Source organism: Lampetra planeri, chromosome 14 (genome assembly GCF_965212315.1).
Source record: "Lampetra planeri chromosome 14, kcLamPlan1.2.h2, whole genome shotgun sequence".
Classification (NCBI taxonomy): domain Eukaryota; kingdom Metazoa; phylum Chordata; class Hyperoartia; order Petromyzontiformes; family Petromyzontidae; genus Lampetra; species Lampetra planeri.
Window position 1 is genome coordinate 3759470 of NC_136120.1, and position 18107 is coordinate 3777576.

General features: G+C 44.8%; 1 protein-coding gene across 2 annotated transcripts in view; it reads right to left on the minus strand.

The window, feature by feature from the left end:
• Positions 1-7544: 7544 nt before the first annotated feature.
• LOC144722317 (membrane-bound glycerophospholipid O-acyltransferase 2-like) overlaps positions 7545-18107 on the minus strand; it is a 56678-nt gene continuing 46115 nt past the window's right edge. The window contains exons 10-13 of one of the 2 annotated variants that reach the window (XM_078600477.1): positions 16916-16980; positions 16340-16472; positions 13912-14063; positions 7545-12963 (exon numbers count right to left, since the gene is read on the minus strand). In XM_078600477.1, the coding sequence (XP_078456603.1) occupies positions 12750-12963; positions 13912-14063; positions 16340-16472; positions 16916-16980 (564 nt within the window). In that variant the 3' untranslated portion in view covers positions 7545-12749. Of the gene's footprint in view, positions 12964-13911; positions 14064-14945; positions 16191-16339; positions 16473-16915; positions 16981-18107 lie in introns of those variants that run through there. The other variant, XM_078600478.1, reaches the window with a different exon arrangement.

Below are 18107 nucleotides of genomic sequence, written 5' to 3' on the forward strand. Positions count from 1 at the left end.
TGGCCCACACGCATCGTAAAACCACCGTAGTCTGCACTCCGTTCACGGAGGAACAGCAAAAGTCCACGAACTCTTAACTTCCGAAAGCCCTCTCGTCGCATTCAGCAGACCGTCGACGATTGACATCGACCTCTTGAACGCGTCGCTGACATCCTCGGCAAGAACCAGTATATATACAAATACTGTTTCTTGGAATTTCTCTCACTTGATACAGCTATCGTGCTGTGACGGTTCCACCTGAAGACGGAAGCTTGTGTTGCCTCCGAAACGTCGTGATTTTTATTTTATTTTTATTTTACTTTATTAATTTTATTTTTTTACCTACGTGACTTTACCGGAAAACACCTAAGAATAAGAACAGGAGCGTGAGCTCGCAATCATCGCCGTGCGTGTACACGCCTCGTCCCTTCGTGGGAGTCGGGGGCCTGGGGGGAGAGGGGGGGGGGCGGGATGCAGGTGCAAGAAGACTTCTGCCCGCGTCCTCATCCAAAGCCGCTGCCACTTTGCATGAAGTACAGGTGCGGCGAGCCAAAGTGCCGAGTCAGCGCAGCGCGGCCACAGTGCACACGCGGGCACCGAGTCACGCAGCCACCAACACGCAGCCACCAACCCGCGTGAGAAGTGGCGAGCTGCAATAACAACCACGACTGCACACGAGCTCCAACATTACACTTGCTTCACCACCACCGCCACCATCACCACACTAGCCGAGTTCTATGTTGAAGGAGTGTTTTGCATGTGGTCGAATTTTAAACTTTAGTTTATGAAAATGTATCTTAGAACTTTATAATGGGTTTCAAATCCTGTTGAACAAATCGAGATCAAATGAAGTACTCAAGTGTGGTGAATTTGATATTACTCTTTGGTTTTTTCGGTAAAGTCACGGAAGTAAACAATTAAAAGAAATTAAATCACGATGTTTGGGGCGCAACACAAGCGTCCCCACCTGAAGAAGGACGCTGGTGTTGTGCCCGAAACGTCGTGATTTAATTTATTTGAATGTTTCACCTACGTGACTTTACCGAAAAAACCAAAGAGTATGAATCCTTGCAGTCACGAAAACTTCAAATCTAGAATGAATTTGATATTCTCAGCCCAAATGACATTCTGCGTTTGTTTTTTTTAATATTAAGTTGGCCTTTCTCAGAAAGTAGGGCTTTTTTTGCTCTTAAGAGGCAAATTAGTCACGGGCACAGCTAAAGAGCAAGGCCGAGAGAACGTGGTGAGATAGAGCCTGAAAACTACTTTTGTTATCACGAAAGTACTTTTCAGGGTCGATCACAAAAGTACCTTTCAGGGTCTATCTCACCACGTTCTTTCGACCTTGCTTGTGATAACAAAAGTACTGTGATGACTGTGATAACAAAACACATCTGTCACTTCTGGGTCATTCTCCCATGCACTGCTGCTGTGGGAAGTTCAAGTAATAGGAAGTGTGTTTAAGAGAAAACTTAAATCGCATTTTTTTAACTATTAATCAGCGCCTGAACAGCGAATTAATGCGGACTGCACGAAATAATGTCCTACTCAATGTAAACTCTCACTGACATTTTAACCCTTCAAGCAAACATACGTCGCAGATTTCGATTTAAAGCTTTCGTGACTGCAGGGATTCATCTTCTTGGTAAAGTCTGTCGGAAAGACAGCGTCTGTCTTTCCGACAGACCTGTTCTTCATCTGAGGACGGCTGCTTGCGTTGTGGCCGAAACGTCGTGAGAATTATTTTATTATGTTTTATTTTTATTATTTTATTATTTCCCTTCTACGTGACTTTACCGAAAGAACCAAGAAGATACGTCGCAGAGTTCTACACCAGGCTCTGTGGCGTCTTGTGATAAATTTGTTGGACATGAGCTGTGGTTGTGAGGGTTAAACACAGGCGAAGGTGGCATTGCTGACTCATTCTCGATGTCTCATTATTTTCTCATTTTATAAATGGCAAATTTCCCCATCCCCCAGGAAGAAATAATTAAATTCAGTTTAATTTTTTTGTATTTGCCCATTACCCTGGAGGACATGTCACAACGCGTGATGGCATTTCACGGGGTGGGGCCACAGCCGGCCGGATGCACACGCCTCTGTGTCACCCCCCGCAACCGCGTGGCGCGTTCCGTGCCACACGCGTGCTTGCGTGCGTGGATGTATGGGTGTGTGTACGTGTTTGGGGAGTGGTAGTGTAAGTGGTTAGTGCACTGAGCCAAGAATCCGGTTCTCCGAGTTCGATTCCAGGCCACGGATAACATCATTTGGCAGCCGATATCTGGATTAGTCTACGTTCCCTCTTCAAAAAGCAGAACCGACCAATATACGAAGACAAAAGTCAAGTACGGTACGGTCCATCAAATCCCGTGGCTTTTTCAGCGTAGGGAGAACTTCACCCAATAGTAGTTTGACAGAGGGCTGTAAATTATTACTGTACAGTACTTCAATTTCCCGACCACATGAAGCCACACACTCACGAATGGAATTGTTCAAACATCCCAATGCAGGACCCTCCTGAAAGGTCTTGAGACTCGGTGAGGTTTTCTTGGATAAATGAAGGTCACGAGTTTCAATCATGAGTCATTAACAATTTGAATAGCATAAACTGAAAAGTACGTAAAAAAGCAGGGAGAGATACCGCTTTGAATTACATTGATGGACAGGGTGATTATATCGGTGTTCTTTGGGTTGACTCGGTCTTGCACGAGTACCTGGTGCAGTGTGTGAACATACGTGACTTTACCGAAAGAACCAAAGAATAATTCCTGCAGTCACTAAAGCTCCAAAATTAAGATTGTGTGAACATAAACACTGGAGAGACAAAGGCGGCCAGCCGTGGTTTTGGACACACCACCTCTTATCTTGTTCCGGCCCTCATAGATATTATCTAACAGCACTTGCCTCACCAGCCTGTATAGGTTATGCGAGTGGGATTATTTGCTCTATCCTGTGTGCGTGTATGCAGGTGTGCTTCATGAGTGTGCAAGGGAGTGGCGTGGAATTGTGATCAAAGAAAACTAAGGTTTGATCCCTGCGACTGACCAAATGGTGCACACTCGAGGCGACTTGGACATGGGACCTGGGCCTGCATCTCTGCCTTAGGTTGGCACAGCATGAAAATGAGCACGTGATGTGGTGTTGTGGTGGATGTCAGCACAGGTGAGACACAAATGCGACAGAGTATGTGTGGCACTGGCCACGTGACCTCACCGAGTTTTGCCAACCTTGACAGGTGCTCGCTTGCAGCAGTCGTTTCAAAAGGCTGTGGTGTTAAACAGGCATCTCGTTGATGTCTGTGGAGCCTTCGTGCACCCGGTCTCGTCAGCTAAGAGTGCAGTGAGCCTGGACTGTGCTTGGATGGGTGATCACCATGCACAACAGGTTGTACTAGGCTGCAAGGATACGTGATGGGCAGAATAGGGCAGTGCAACACAATCCTTTGTGCATTGTACTTATTATATGCTCCCATTTCTATGTCTCCTATTGTCATCAACCCCCACTGACCAGCACGGTGAAGTTTGGTCAAATGACCCCTCCTGACCCATTAGGCGTGGGGAGGCCCTCATCCAGCAGTGGCTTGACACAAAACTGTGTATCTACATCAGCAAGTGGTCTTGTAGGGCCCAAAGACGGTACTAATGACTGTGCCTTCAGTCAAATTCCAAAAGTGACTTTTGCCTTAACTTGGAGATTACAACGTTTTAGAAGAAACCTTTGGCTGTGATGCTCCCTGTTGGGCACAAGTGGAATTAGTTCTATAGCTCGGGCCAACAACAGTCACTAAGTTGTAAACCGTTACAATTTCAATTACTATAGCTCCCCCCAAAAAAATCAACAAACAGCGCTATCAAATGGAGCCGACACGTTTCTTGCATGAAGAAAGTTCATTATGAGTGGTCAGGGAAGGAGACCATTGGGAGGGAATTCCAAAGTGGAGGAGTGCGAGGGCAAGATGCAAGACATTAGTGTGGATATATCGTTACGCAAAGCCGGCGCCGCCTGTTCGCCTAAATCAGTGGTTCCAAACCTTTACTGCAGCCTTGCACCCCCCCAGAAAGGTCATCTCACACCCCCAGGGGGTCCAGCGTGCACCCCAGGTGAAGAACCACTGGCCTCAAAACACACGCCACCCCTCCTGGATCACATCAGCCTCAACTCCACGCCACAAATACAAATGAAGGCGAGAGATGGAAGCGTGATGTCGAAAATAAACAGCGACCCTACGAACATATTCTTATATGTTGCTTACGTATGATGACGTAAGCACGTTAGTGCGAGCCCTCCCGGAAGCCATAGAGAATGCATTGCAGCGCCCCCGTTCGAAAAAAAACATCTTTGAATGTAAGTCTATGGGACCACTCGGGGCGATTCTCAGCCGGAGTGATATCGCCCAAAAAGAGGCGGTACTCCACAGAACGTGACATGACGCTGATTGGACTATATCCAGAGGCACAGTGACGGCTGAGATTGGTGGTGCGTCGCCCAATCGCCCTAATGAAGAAACCGCCCCTGGGTGAAACCCACCCTGCTTCTGAACAGACTATTGCGTGGATATGCATAACTCGCCTTTTGCCCATCCAAGGACGGGTGTATTGCAGTAAATCTGAAACTTAAGCAAGCCAAAAGCAGACCGCGACGGGATTTTCATTGCATCCATTCGTGTGCAATTTGTAAGGGCCCGGTGACACAGACCTATTTCATTTTAAGGTTATAATCCCTTGTTCATGATGACGTCCTTCTTACTTTGATGTCTCAATAGCGTTACGGAGATCGCGTGACGTGAGGGTTCTACAGTCTGCATTATATACTGCCAGTACGCTCACTCAGTTTATTAACCATTGCTACAGTCTACATTATAGACTACCAGTACGCTCACCGAGGTTAAAAACCAGGCTACAATCTACATCATAGACTCCCAGTACACTCACACAGCTTAATAACCATTGCTAGTCTACATTATAGATTGCCAGTACACTCACTCCGATTAAGAACCAGGCTACAGTCTACATTAGTGTTTTTATTATTATTTCTATTCACTGAATTTTTTATTCTTATTTTTCTATCTACGTGACTTTACCGAAAGAACCAAAGAATATTAATTCCTGCAGTCACGAAAGTTAAGTCAAAATTATTGGCTCATTATTATTAATGAGGGATGTCCATTTGGAGGACGTCACCTGCTCATGAATATTAATGATGGGGGCTGTTCGATGTGGAGTGACGTCACTTGCTCATGATTATTAGTGAGGGGGGGGTGTACTCCATATTGAGTGACGTCACCCGCTCATTATTATTAATGAGGGATGTCCATTTGGAGGACGTCACCTGCTCATGAATATTAATGAGGGGGGCTGTTCGATGTGGAGTGACGTCACTTGCTCATGATTATTAGTAAGGGGGGTGTACTCCATATTGAGTGACGTCACCCGCTCATTATTATTAATGAGGGATGTCCATTTGGAGGACGTCACCTGCTCATGATTATTAATGAGGGGTAGCTGGTTGATGTCGGAGTGACGTCACGAGCGTTAAGCACAGACATTCCTGGGTGATTATAGTAGGTATATGGTAACAATTTTGATTGTGCTTAGACCTTTGTTCATGCACTGCTGGGTGAATGCCATTGTTTGGCCATACTGTGCTTCACCACGATGGTGTCAGTTTGCGGTTGGATTGGGTGTTTGGTGACCAGGACCGGTTAAAGAAAATCCTCAAGATATTCACCAAGTAAATGTGCCACGTGTGGCCCAACGTCGTCACGTGGTTGCCCCAGAGTTGGCACAACGTTCCATGTTTTTTTGTGCTGCATTTGCCAATGCGTTTCTGCGACTTTGCACCTCTGGGGGTTTAAATCCGTAAATTATGAGAAAAATCCCATATCATAACATAATCACCCGCGCTGAAAACCCATGTGTCAAACAAGATGGAAAATGCGTCAAAAGGACAGAGCATTATGCAAAACAATTGCATTGTGGCACTTCAGAAAATAGCGATGATTTGTTTGCATATGCACAAAGGTGTTTAATACACATGCGTGTTGTCTTGTTTAAAGCCTCTGGAGTTGCAACGCTCTTGGGAAAAAGGGAAAGTAGATCTAAGTCAACGTTTTGAAAGGCTTGAATTCTTCCACCCACCTCTGCTGTTCTCAGGTTTTGATGGCTTTTACGGTTCGGTTTAACATAGATCACGACGGCGGTTTTAACTGGAATTAAACATTGCTGTACGGCATGGTATTCCCGCTGTTCACCACAGCACTTGGCTAAACGGAGTTAAACCTACATTTTGATTTAAAGCTTTCGTGACTGCAGGGATTCATATTCTTGGTTCTTTCGGTAAAGTCACGTAGAAGGGAAAAAAAAAATATATAAAACAATAAAAATTCTCACGTTTCGACTGCAACGCAAGCAATCATCATCAGGTGTGATGATCATCATCATGTGTGATGATGATTGCTTGTGTTACAGTCGAAACGTTGTGAGAATTTTTATAGTTATATTTTTTGTATTTTTATTTATTTTATTATTCTCCTTCTACGTGACTTTACGGAAAGAACCAAAAATAGGAGTTAACCTAATTGTTATATGTGAATATAAAAAAACGCGTTTACCCACAGAAGCCTCATCGAGTCTCAATGCTCTAGTGAGGGTCCTGCATTGGGATATTCGGCCACTTTCTATTCACATGCGTTTGGATTCCCTTCCAAAACCGAGAGTCTGCTACGCCTCGCACACGCGCGAGGGGGTGAATCATTCGGCACTGTCACCTCCTGTCCACCTCGCCACCCGCTCAGCCTGTAACACCTGGCCAGCCACGGGCTGGTGATGCATCCATCACCGAATAACTCAGCTCAAGTCTATTGTCGAGGTTCAGCAGGAGGCATTCCTGTGGTTGTGCTGCCCTCTGCCGTTGGTCCTGTGGCTCACAGCAACAGCGGATGTTGGGCATTAAAACATTTCTGCTAAGTGCGGCACTGTAATGAGCAACAGGACAGAGAGAATATTGAAAGTCTAGGCGTCTAGCACAAGAATGAGAACTTAACCCATATATTTATCCTTGCAAATTGTTAATTTTCGCATGTCTTTTATTTAAACTTCAAATGTCAGTGATTTAAAAACGTAGAACTTCTTAATGCCCGTCATCTGTCTTCTTGGTTCTTTCGGTAAAGTCACGTAGAATGGAAATAATAAAAATAAAACATAATAAAATAATTCTCACGACGTTGCAGCCACAACGCAAGCAGCCGTCCTCAGGTGAAGACCAGGTCTGTCGGAAAGACAGCGTCTGAAAATTGATTCAGACCTGTTCTTCACCTGAGGACGGCTGCTTGCGTTGTGGCCGAAACGTCGTGAGAATTATTTTATTGTTTATTTTTATCATTTTATTATATCCATTCTACGTGACTTTACCGAAAGAACCAAGAAGATGAATCCCTGCAGTCACGAAAGCTTTAAATCGAAATTTACCCGTCATCTGGTTGAGTTATTGGAAAAAAGGCTTCGCGTACCTGGGGGCATGAATGCCTTTAAATACACACAAACACACATACACACTGAAACACAACGTGATTGTAAACTCGTTTAATAATAAAAAAACATTATTCTTTTCGCAACAGGTCCACATTTTAAAACATCAGAGCTCTAACTTTAAAACCCGACAGAAGCACGTACAATTGGAGGTAAATGCTTCCATTCACTTGACATAAAATTTGGCAAGCACTCCTAGTCAAGAGTGTTATGTTAATGTACAACCATTTCGTGGGATGGTCACGGGAAGGCCTTTTGTGCGATTAATAAGGCCGTGTCCCGCTACGTAATTGGTTCATCTGCATGCACAAGATGAAGAAGACACACGTGCCGTACAGAATCACGGGAAAACACGCGCACAACACCTTGTGAGCCTAAAAATGAGCTCCCTTGATTAGAGGTCCTTCCACCAGCTGTTACATGAGCAAGTTAACGAAGAGCTGCACCCATTACCACCTACACCCAGAGCAGCCCTCCATACACACTGTGGCGGCGAGGCGTGCAGCCGGGTTTGAACGTGGCTTCACGAAATCCGTTCATGATGACAAGGCAGCCAAAGGCAATTGCCGAGCTGAGCATTGTCGAGTGTTGTTTTGAGAGTTCCACTATGAAACTATAACATTTGTTTTTATTCTACAAGGTAACGCCCATTCAGCTATATAGCTATTTTTAAATAGTGACATGGCCACACATAATAGCTCAATGAAGTGGCTTATGTGGAGATTTATAGCAGCCAAATACGCTGAACGTATGTTTCTAAATGTGGAGGGGAAAAACCGGAGGACCCGGAGAAAAATCCACGCGACCACGGGGAAGATCACACATACTCCAAATATACAACAGGCGCCAGGGTTTGGATTGAATCCACGACCTCCTGCATATCAGGTGAGGGAGTTAACATCTTGCCATCGTGGCGTCTCGCATCAATGATCACAGCTCCAAAGAACTACAGAGCTGAACCCTCTCCAGCATTTACAGTGGCTGTAAACTGGGCCTAAAAGCAGCAACTTTAAAATCGCGGAGTGACAACAACGAAACACGGGTTTTGTCCCACGCCTTCATCAAAATGTGGGATGTTTGGTCAACTCATGATTGCCTCCTCCTTGCACAGACACTGACTGCACTATGCACACATCCTTTCCGTACCAACTGTGCCCTAGCGGAGTGACCCAGAGTGGCATCATCTGTACGAGTTGGAATCTAGGCAAGGTTGGAGAGGTGAGTCAAGGTTAGGATTGGTTCAGATGTAAGCAATACAAATTAAAATCGTACTTGAATATTGCAGTTAAAAGTTTGGGTAGTATTATAAAAAAGGTATATTATTAAATAATATGTAACTATACAAGGAGGTGGCTGGGTAAATCAAGGATCACAGCACTCAGCCAGTCCTGCAGATTTGAAGTGTGCTTCAAAGTGGCCAGCCACGAATGTGCCTGGTTTCCAATGCTTGTGAATGTAATGGTACAAAATTTCAAAACAACCTTTCAGCAAACCTTGACTAGATTTTGCCCTGCAAAGGTGCACTCCCCTTTGGGTGAATTAGTAGGCCGCAGCGGTGTAGCAGGAAGGATGCTTGGAGGAGCTATTTATGGTGGAACCTTGTAATAACATTTCCACTTTGAGAATGTTTACATATTTTACGTCCTATTTTAAAGCCCCCCCCCCCCCTCAAAAGTCATCCGTCTCATTGCTCTACATTTTCTAACATTCGATTTGGCGGGTCCCCTTAAAAACGTCGTAGCGAGGTTTCGCTGTACTTTGTTCCTGCAATAACGCACGACACATTTACCAATGCAACACGCTCATGGAACTGTATGATTCGAAATTAGAAACACCTCTAAATAAGCCACAAGGGTCCTGGCCTAATCGTACAAATTCCAAACATTAAATTCCACAAGTCTGCAGCCGTGCACATTATCTGGCCTTCTTCAAGTCAATAAAGACCGCTGCCGAAACACAAAATAAAAATAAATCTGTAGTGCAAACACGTGCCGAGTTTAAACAAGCGTTTGATTAAAATTGACGATCTTTTTTTCTTTTTAAAAACAGCAACCCAAAGACACAAAATGGTAAAACACACATTTCACAAAATACATGACTGTACGCACTCCAGGGGTAAATGAAAATCACTGGCAAGCCAGTCCAATAAATGAGGATGCGCCTTGTATTATGAAGTGACGTTTTGTAAGAGCAAATGGTATTGCATTGCGCATTTGTGTTGTACCTTATTAATTAGTTATATTGAAAATAGCTCATGCATAATAATGCAAGCTGCATCCAAACTGCAATGAGTGAGTGCTCCATTATTTCATGGGCACTAGGCCACGGATGTGTGAAGGGGAATACTGAATACTAAATATTTTTTTAATCATGAAAATGATTTCATTTCAATAGACACAGCAATTATTAGCATAACCTCATTACTAAAACGCCTTTTGACATCCCAGGGCCTGAATAATGTGCTGACGGAAACTTTTTTCAGATTTTACAGTATAAAAATGGCCAAACAGGCAAAGTATAATAGCAATCTGGCCGCTCTCTAACGAAAAATCTACAAAAAATGCCTTTCTGCCAACACAAACTAGGCCTCTGGTCTCAAAGTGCTTCAGCCAGCTGAGGGCACTGCTCACTTTAGTTAATTTTGCCGGAGAAATAACCAGGCGACAATGGCGGGAATCGAACCACCGACACCATGAAAAAGGCTCCGTGGTGACAGCGCATTCACTGCTCGGCAAAACAGATACTTAACAGAGTGCGAGATATCACATAAAAAGAGTCAGTTGTATGGTAATCTGTTTCTGCTGAATTTCATTGAACACGTTCTTAGTTAACGGAGCGTCTGCACAGCCAAAGGTATCAGACAGACGCACCTAACGAGAAAGATACAAAAATAAAACGGTCGGCACGAGAGGGTAACCGCAACCGGCCTGTCTGAGGTAAAGGTTACTAGAGTCGTAGCAACGTTAGAACGCGCAAACAAAAAAAACACCATGACCCCTCCCCGCTCCATGGCACGACCAAACGCGCGTTGCCAGAAACTCCGTCCCCCACCGTCGCGTCACTCGCCGGAGATCGGCTCTCGGCAACGTGGGGACTCTCATCGTTATGGAGCGCGTCGCAGCGCGGTGGGCCTTGCGCCCCGGCGCAACGCAACGCTTGGGCCCTATGCCACGGTGGCCGGGCGTTGTACGAACGCGCTTGGCAAACAATTAGTGGTCATTCGCGTAAGAGTCGTCTTTTCTTCATGTTTGAGAAGCCATCGGAACATTAGGACAACAACGGGACATTGGCGTGGAGCGGCTGTCGCCCCCCCCCCCTCCCCCGCTATACTGGGGGAAAATTGAAAAAAAGTGGGAAGGTGTAGAGGCACAGCTGGCCAGACGGTGGGCTGCAGATACTGTCGACAGCAGCCTGATTGGAAGAGGTGGCCTATTAATTTATATCCAATTCATAAATCTGTTCAGGACTGTCATGAATATGGTCCTGTGAGACGAGCAGCTAATCATGCGAGCATGAGACTGCTAGAATCATACATAAAGGCTGGGTTGTAAGAGGTTTGCTATAATATAGAATCCAGATGGTAAATTGAGGTTTAGAAGGAATAAAAAAAATGCAATTTGTAGAAGTGAAACAAGCATAAGATGCAAATATGTTGTCCTAATATTTTTGTTAGCTTTTTCGAGTCTCACGTGTGTGAGAAAACAATGAATAGTCTCTTATAATGAATAATAACTTCAATCCCTCAATAAAAGTTATTGGAATTATTGGTACACATTTTAAAACATTACTGCGGATGATTAAATTAATATTTTTGTCACAGATCAGCAATTCATCACTTGATGAATTTAAGTTGGACAACTCAAGTAAAAAATCCTATAAACTAGTTCTGCTAATACTCAGCACAGGATTTTAATCAACTGTGCATTGGACCTCGCAGCAAATTTTCATCGTAGTTCATAGGTCAAGTTTACATTTAAAATAAATTTTAAAATATGGCTGCGTGGTAAATAACATATAATACAGTTTTTTTTGTTTATTCTGATGAGAACTGATTGTATTGCAATCAATAAACGAATGTTTGTACATAAAAACAACCTATGTTTCTTGAACATCTTTTCGAGTGGGATTAGTTTGTTAAACCTACGTGCCAATTTTTCTATGTTTGACAATTTAATTGTAATAAAACTTGTGTACATAAAGTATTTAGAAAAATAGTACTGCTATGTTTAAGGCGCTTTTGGTGTGAGAGGCTCTGAGTTTGTTCAGGACGAAGCCTGCATAACTAGGCCCAAGTAAATAAAAGTCTTCCACAATATAAATTTTGCTTTCAGTAATTAAAACAAAAAATGTTGTCTTGTTTTGGTGTTAAGACAAAATATATGTGTAACTGCTATTAAAAATAGTAATAAGTGAGCTTATGTTTAAATGTTTTTATGAGGTAATGGCATTCCAGAATTTCTAATTACATTTTTGCTAGACCAAATAGACCACAAACTCCAAGTGTTCATCGCATTGTGATGGCCCAGGAAAGAATATTTTTGGTTGTCTGGCACTTTAAATCTTTCATAGTGTGGCTTTCCATACAATTTTCCTAAACTAAAAACAATAACAATTATACTTTTTTCCCACTTACTGTTGCTGCCAAACAACACTGCCCCCCAAGCTAATGGTCTACAGACTACGGCCGTGTTTCCTCAGCCTCCGAAGGTCGGAGGACACTTTAATACAATGCAGTGGCTCGCAACTCAATCTGTTGTGCTGGTGTGCATGGGGACGGAGGAGACTGGTAAACACGAAGAGCCGGGCCAAGGATGATGCTCATCGAGGTTTGGCATTTGTAATCGCTGATCTAAGGCACTTGTTACAATTTTTATTTCATAACCATTTAAGTACAATTTTGTAAATACAGCGCTTGAATGTTACATTTTTCTATTATTTACGACTTTTAAAAAATACATTGGCCTAAAAGCCTGGTGTTCTGTATTGTGTCATTTACTCCCACACCCTCCCAGACCCCTCTCTTTCCCCCAGCACCACCACCAGCCTCCCTACAAACCCAGCCCTCCCTAATAAAAGCCAGAGAGTTCTTGTACTCCCCAGCACTCTCTCTCCACATGAGACCCCCCCCCCACCCCCCACCCCCCTTCTTGCAGGAGTCTGTGAGGGACGGTCATAAAAAAAAATACATGGGGCGTGCTTCTTAGGACCGTGCTCACTGCTTGGTTGTGCTGGAGACGGCCGATCTCATTCGATTTTGGCGCGTGGCGGTGGCGGCACCGGCAACCGTGGTGCCGACGGCACCCCACAGCTACAGCCGTTGGAGCAGTTGTTGTTGAGCGGCTTCTGGTGTGGCGTGACGTCATTCCCGGAGCCCGCGCTCCCCCTGGGGCCGCTCCGTCGGCTCGGCAGCAGGAACACGGCCATCAGCGACAGCAAATGGAAGTGGAAGTACATGGAGCTACGGGCGCACACGGCGGTGGGGGTACAACGGAGGAGTTGTCGGTTACCGGCCACAGGGTGGGCACTCACGAGGCCAGGACCGCGAACGACGACTCTAATCCAAGGTCAAAGGCAATGGCCGATCGCTCAAAAATCTGTAGCTACGGCATGGCCGCCTCCGATTAGCACGGTTGGCTACGTACGGTGCGAAAGAAGTTCAACATACGTACATACATACACGATGGCTATTTGATTAAATGTAATTTACTTATTTTAACAGTTGTGTGCCTCTCACAGGAAATGCTATGTTGACTTTGCTTAGTGTTTAACTGGATGTGTGTTGAGCGAGTGCATCAACTGCTGGGCCCACCCAGAATCCACTTAATTGGCCTTGTTGTATCGGATCGATCGGCCATGCCATGCTAATCCACTGTTTCAGCCTTGCGGTGAAGGATGGATCAATTCTGCCGCAGGGATGTTATGCTTAAACATTAGAGTGCTCTGCAGTTTCGGGCTGGGCCCGGAGGAGCAGGACTTACGAGTGCCAAATACCGATAAAGCGTCCAACCATAAGTTGCGTGCGCGGGCAGACGCTAGTGTTTGTGGACGCCACTTAGCCAAACTCCTGGGTGATTTAAATCAGCTTGCCTGCACTAAATGATCACGATTGGTAGAGATGGCTGCTAAGCAAAATGGACATTAAAAGTTTCAACTACAGACCTGGGCCAGGTGACCGTGGAAGGTCGTGGAATATTTGCAAGTTGCGTTGCCCGAGCGGAGCTGTGAATGTGGACAGCTACAAACTGTGACCCAAATTGCGGAGGACTGCCCTCTGGCCAGGCTGCTCAGGAGGACTGAGAGCACTGAGCATTGCAGACGGAGATGTTGTGGCCTGGCTCGGCCGAGAAGGCACACGTTCGAAGAAAAAAATAGGTACATATTACATTTCCCACATCTGGCTGCTGACCTGTAGAATCGCAGCGTGGGCTCCGTGGCGAGCAGCACGAACGGCGCCACCGTGTAGGCGATGCCCATCTGCGTGGAGGCCCACGTGACCACATCGTACGCCACCTTGAGGCCTCGTGAGCCCAGGAATAGGTGCCGGAAGTTGTTCCGCACCTGCATACACCGCACCGCACGCAAGAGCGCTCAGTCAATTTGATGTGGCGAGCGAAAGGTGTTACAGGGTGTGGTGGCTCATTGCTGCCGTCGGGTAATTTGGAGACAACGGGTGGTGGATTACGTGGATTTGTAAAACTTCTAAACCCACTGGGCTGCAAGATGACCCAACACATGGTAAGGTGAGAAATTGGGCCGTGATTCCCGCTTGTGCAGGGCGATGAGTGTTAATCCCCTCATTTGCGCGGTGGGACTTCTGGTAATTATTTATTCAGGGATGCATCAATACATCTCAAATTTCCTGAGTGCCCTGCATTCAAATGCAATTCCATTCAAATTAAATTCTATTAACGACGTTTTCGCTTGTGGTAGAACAATGGAGTAAGTTGACAAAAACTTAACACATATTAAAGAATACCACGAAAGTTTCTGCACAGATACATTCAATCGATTGGTGTACTGCCATCGTGTCCTGAACACCTCGCAGAATCACAACCTTCCCATTTCCTCTTCCCTAAAGCACAAAGCTTATCCACGAATTGGCCAAACATCCAAAATGCAGTACGCTCCTGAACAAAAGTCTTGAGACTCGAACAGCCATTGCTTTTTAAATACCCCCATTCCAATCTGTTGACATCCACGAACCAATGCACCCTTCTAGCTTTGGATTTTGCTCAGTCACCCATGACACACCCTCACTGCTCTGGAAGCTCGTACACCCACCCACCTTGGAACTCTCTCTCGTGTCAGGTCTGAACCTCGCGATACCTTGGGAGCCTTTAACGTTTTGTGTGCAATGTAAATCTGACTTACGTTTTTTTCTCTTTTTTTTAATTCCCTGCCTTTCATTATTCACTTTTCAGGATGTAACAGCCACTGGGTTTGGAAAATAAACACATACAGTGGAATTATAGGCAGTACATAATTATTTACACAGACGTGTAAACCAGTGTTTCGATTAAGTGGCTTGCATAAAGAGATTTGGCAACAAGCCATTGATCGGATATAGCAATTACTTAGTTATATATTCTTTAAGTAAGGTATCATTTGAAATATCTACCCAGTAAAGCCTGATCGAGTCTCAAGACTATTTAAATGGATATGTTTTGGTATGAGTGGTCATTTCCGCATAACGTTTTGGGAATTAAAGGAAATCGTAGGTGGAGACCTATAACGGAGTAGTCATGTCATCCACGTACTTTCTTTACTGCCTCATACAGGAAACACGTTGGCCTGCAGCTGAAGAGCTATCTCACATGCACGACTGTTCCACCTCCGCATGACCCAACAACAGACGGACAATTGCCTCAACAACCAGCAAGAGGAAAAGATTACAACTTCCCCTTGACGAAAATTGTTGAGTAGTCACACGGTTCAAATGCAGACCACGCACACCGCTACATTGCACCTTGGTGTGTGTATGCGAGACGCTGCGGCAGAGCACTTCAGGTGGCACTACTAAGTTCACAGTCTCAGAAAAGTCGCAAAAATAACTCATCGTATTCAATGGGGGTTTTTTGTTGTTCACTTAATGTGGCTTAAATTTCGATTTAAAGCTTTCGTGACTGCAGGGATTCATCTTCTTGGTTTTTTTGGTAAAGTCACGTAGAAGGGAAAGAATAAAATAAAAAAAATAAAACATAATTAAATAATTCTCACGACGTTTCGGTCACAACGCAAGCAGCCGTCCTCTTCCCGACAGATCTGTTCTTCACCTGAGGATGGCTGCTTGCGTTGTGGCCGAAACGTCGTGAGAATTATTTTATTATGTTAAATTTTTATCATTTTATTATTTCCCTTCTACGTGACTTTACCGAAAGAACCAAGAAGATTAATGTGGCTTATTACAGATTTTTATTTTATTAAATTAAAATTATTGACATGCAATGAACACACCTTGCACGACGTGTAAAAGGAGCACCCCCCTACAGGAATTATTCAGGCAACTTCAGAAGACATTCTGGGGCATCTCCTTGCAGGGCAAGATGACTGACTGCACGGCAGGCGCAGTGGTGATATTGAACGATGATGGTGACGATGAGGACCGTTGCTTCCGACTCATCGCGGTGGACTACACAATCGAAGGTTGCCCAAATGGAATGTCTTTGTTTCATGACAACGTGAAACCTATGGTATAATTGGAACACAAGAGAGAGAGAAATGAAGAAAAAAAAGATAAATAAATGGGGGTGCGAAATTTGAAAAGTGTAAGGAGTTTTTGCTGGGGGGGGGGGATGGCGGGGGGGGGAGGGGGAATGTGGGGAGGAGGGGCTCACCGCTCGAGCTGCCATGGTCATGGGGATGCCGGTGAGGAAGGTGAAGTAGTATCCGGGGTAGACTCCATGCCACACAGCTGACAGCACGAACGTCGCCACCGTTCGGTGTTGTGCAGCTCGCTCGTAGCACACCCTGCCGGCACGTGGAGAGGTCGGATGGGGTCAGAGATTACACGGGTTGTATGAACGTGGTGGGGGGGGTCATAGAGGGGTCGGAGGTCATACGGAAGGGGTCACGTGGAGGTTAAAGGTCACAATAGTCTCACAACTGATCAAGTTGCAATATTAAGTCGTGTAGCTGGGTGGCTTGGGGGCAAAAAAAATACGATTTGAATGTTTAAAACGCCCCACCTCCGGCTGATAAATGTGGGAAGTCAACAATATTCATTATACGGAGAGACTTGTCCCCACGACATGAATGTGAAGTTGCTATGATTGGGTCAAGACTGCCAATGCAGGTGGGAGTACTGTCCAATGCTTGGTTGTGCATGGAAATACTTAACCTGGAACGTTTTCTCAATCTATCTCGTGACATGGGTTAACTACGTGGAAAGCAAACACACAATGTGAACTCACCGTTTCAGCCAAAGTGCAGTCTGTATGTTCCAGTTATCGATGAACATTTTGAAGCTGGTTGCTGTCTGTAGCGACAAAACAAACATACATTTTCCAATTGTAAAAACACAATGCACTAAGCTTGTGCGTTAAACATTACAAAACTACATATTGCACCCAGTTTTTTGAGACATTACTTTAAACAGGAGTAACTTTCGTGGCAAAGAAAAAAAACTAAACTCGCAGAGGAGTCAATGTTGGTTGGTAAAGGAAATTTTTCATTTTATTAAAAATTTCGAACAACTGTTATGCCTTTCTGTACAACCTGTTTCTACATGTTTAAAAGGAGGCAGATTTCAAAAGAACACGAGGTCCCTTCTTAGAGGATCCCCACATCCGGGACCCTGGGCTCAGTGCCACCTTGCAAACTGCTTGAAATACAAAACAAAATACTCAACTATTTTTATTTTACCAGTTAAGGCCCACTGAGCTATATAGCTCTTTATCAGAAGCGACCTGGCCACAAATGATAGCTCAACGAAGTGGCTTATCTCATGGAAATGTATTGCAGCCAAATACTCTAAACACATTTTGTTTCTAAATGTGGAGGGAAAAACCAGAGGACCCGGAGAAAAATCCACGCGCCCAAGGGGAGAAGTGTAAACTCCAAATATGTAGGCGTCATGGTCGGATCGAACCCACGACCTCCTGTATACCAGGCGAGGTACTTAACATCTCACCACCGTGACGCCCCATGCCCCTCAACCAATAGGGGGCGCAGCTCCTAACTCTCTCACTTGTTAGTCATTTCCCACCCCCTCCGTTCCCAGCCCTCTTCTAATTACTAAATGAAAATAACGGCCTTCCCCTTGATATTCCAATGGTAGGCTTTGTCATCATGCCTCATATTTATCTTTAGCCCAAATTTGTATCATTCTCTAACCAATCTTGATTTGAAGCTTTCGTGACTGCAGGAATCCATACTCTTTGGTTCTTTCGGTAAAGTCACATAGGTAGAAAATAAAATAAATCACGACGTTTCGGGCGCAACACAAGCATCCGTCATCAGGTGGGAAAGCGTGGTCTGCTGCTGAGGCAGACTGTTTTAAAACCAGTTATTCAACTATCTCCTGTAGTTAATTTCCAATGGTGATTGATAACGATTGTCATCGGCGGCAAATCTGCGATGGTCGGGTTGATACTCATTCTCAAT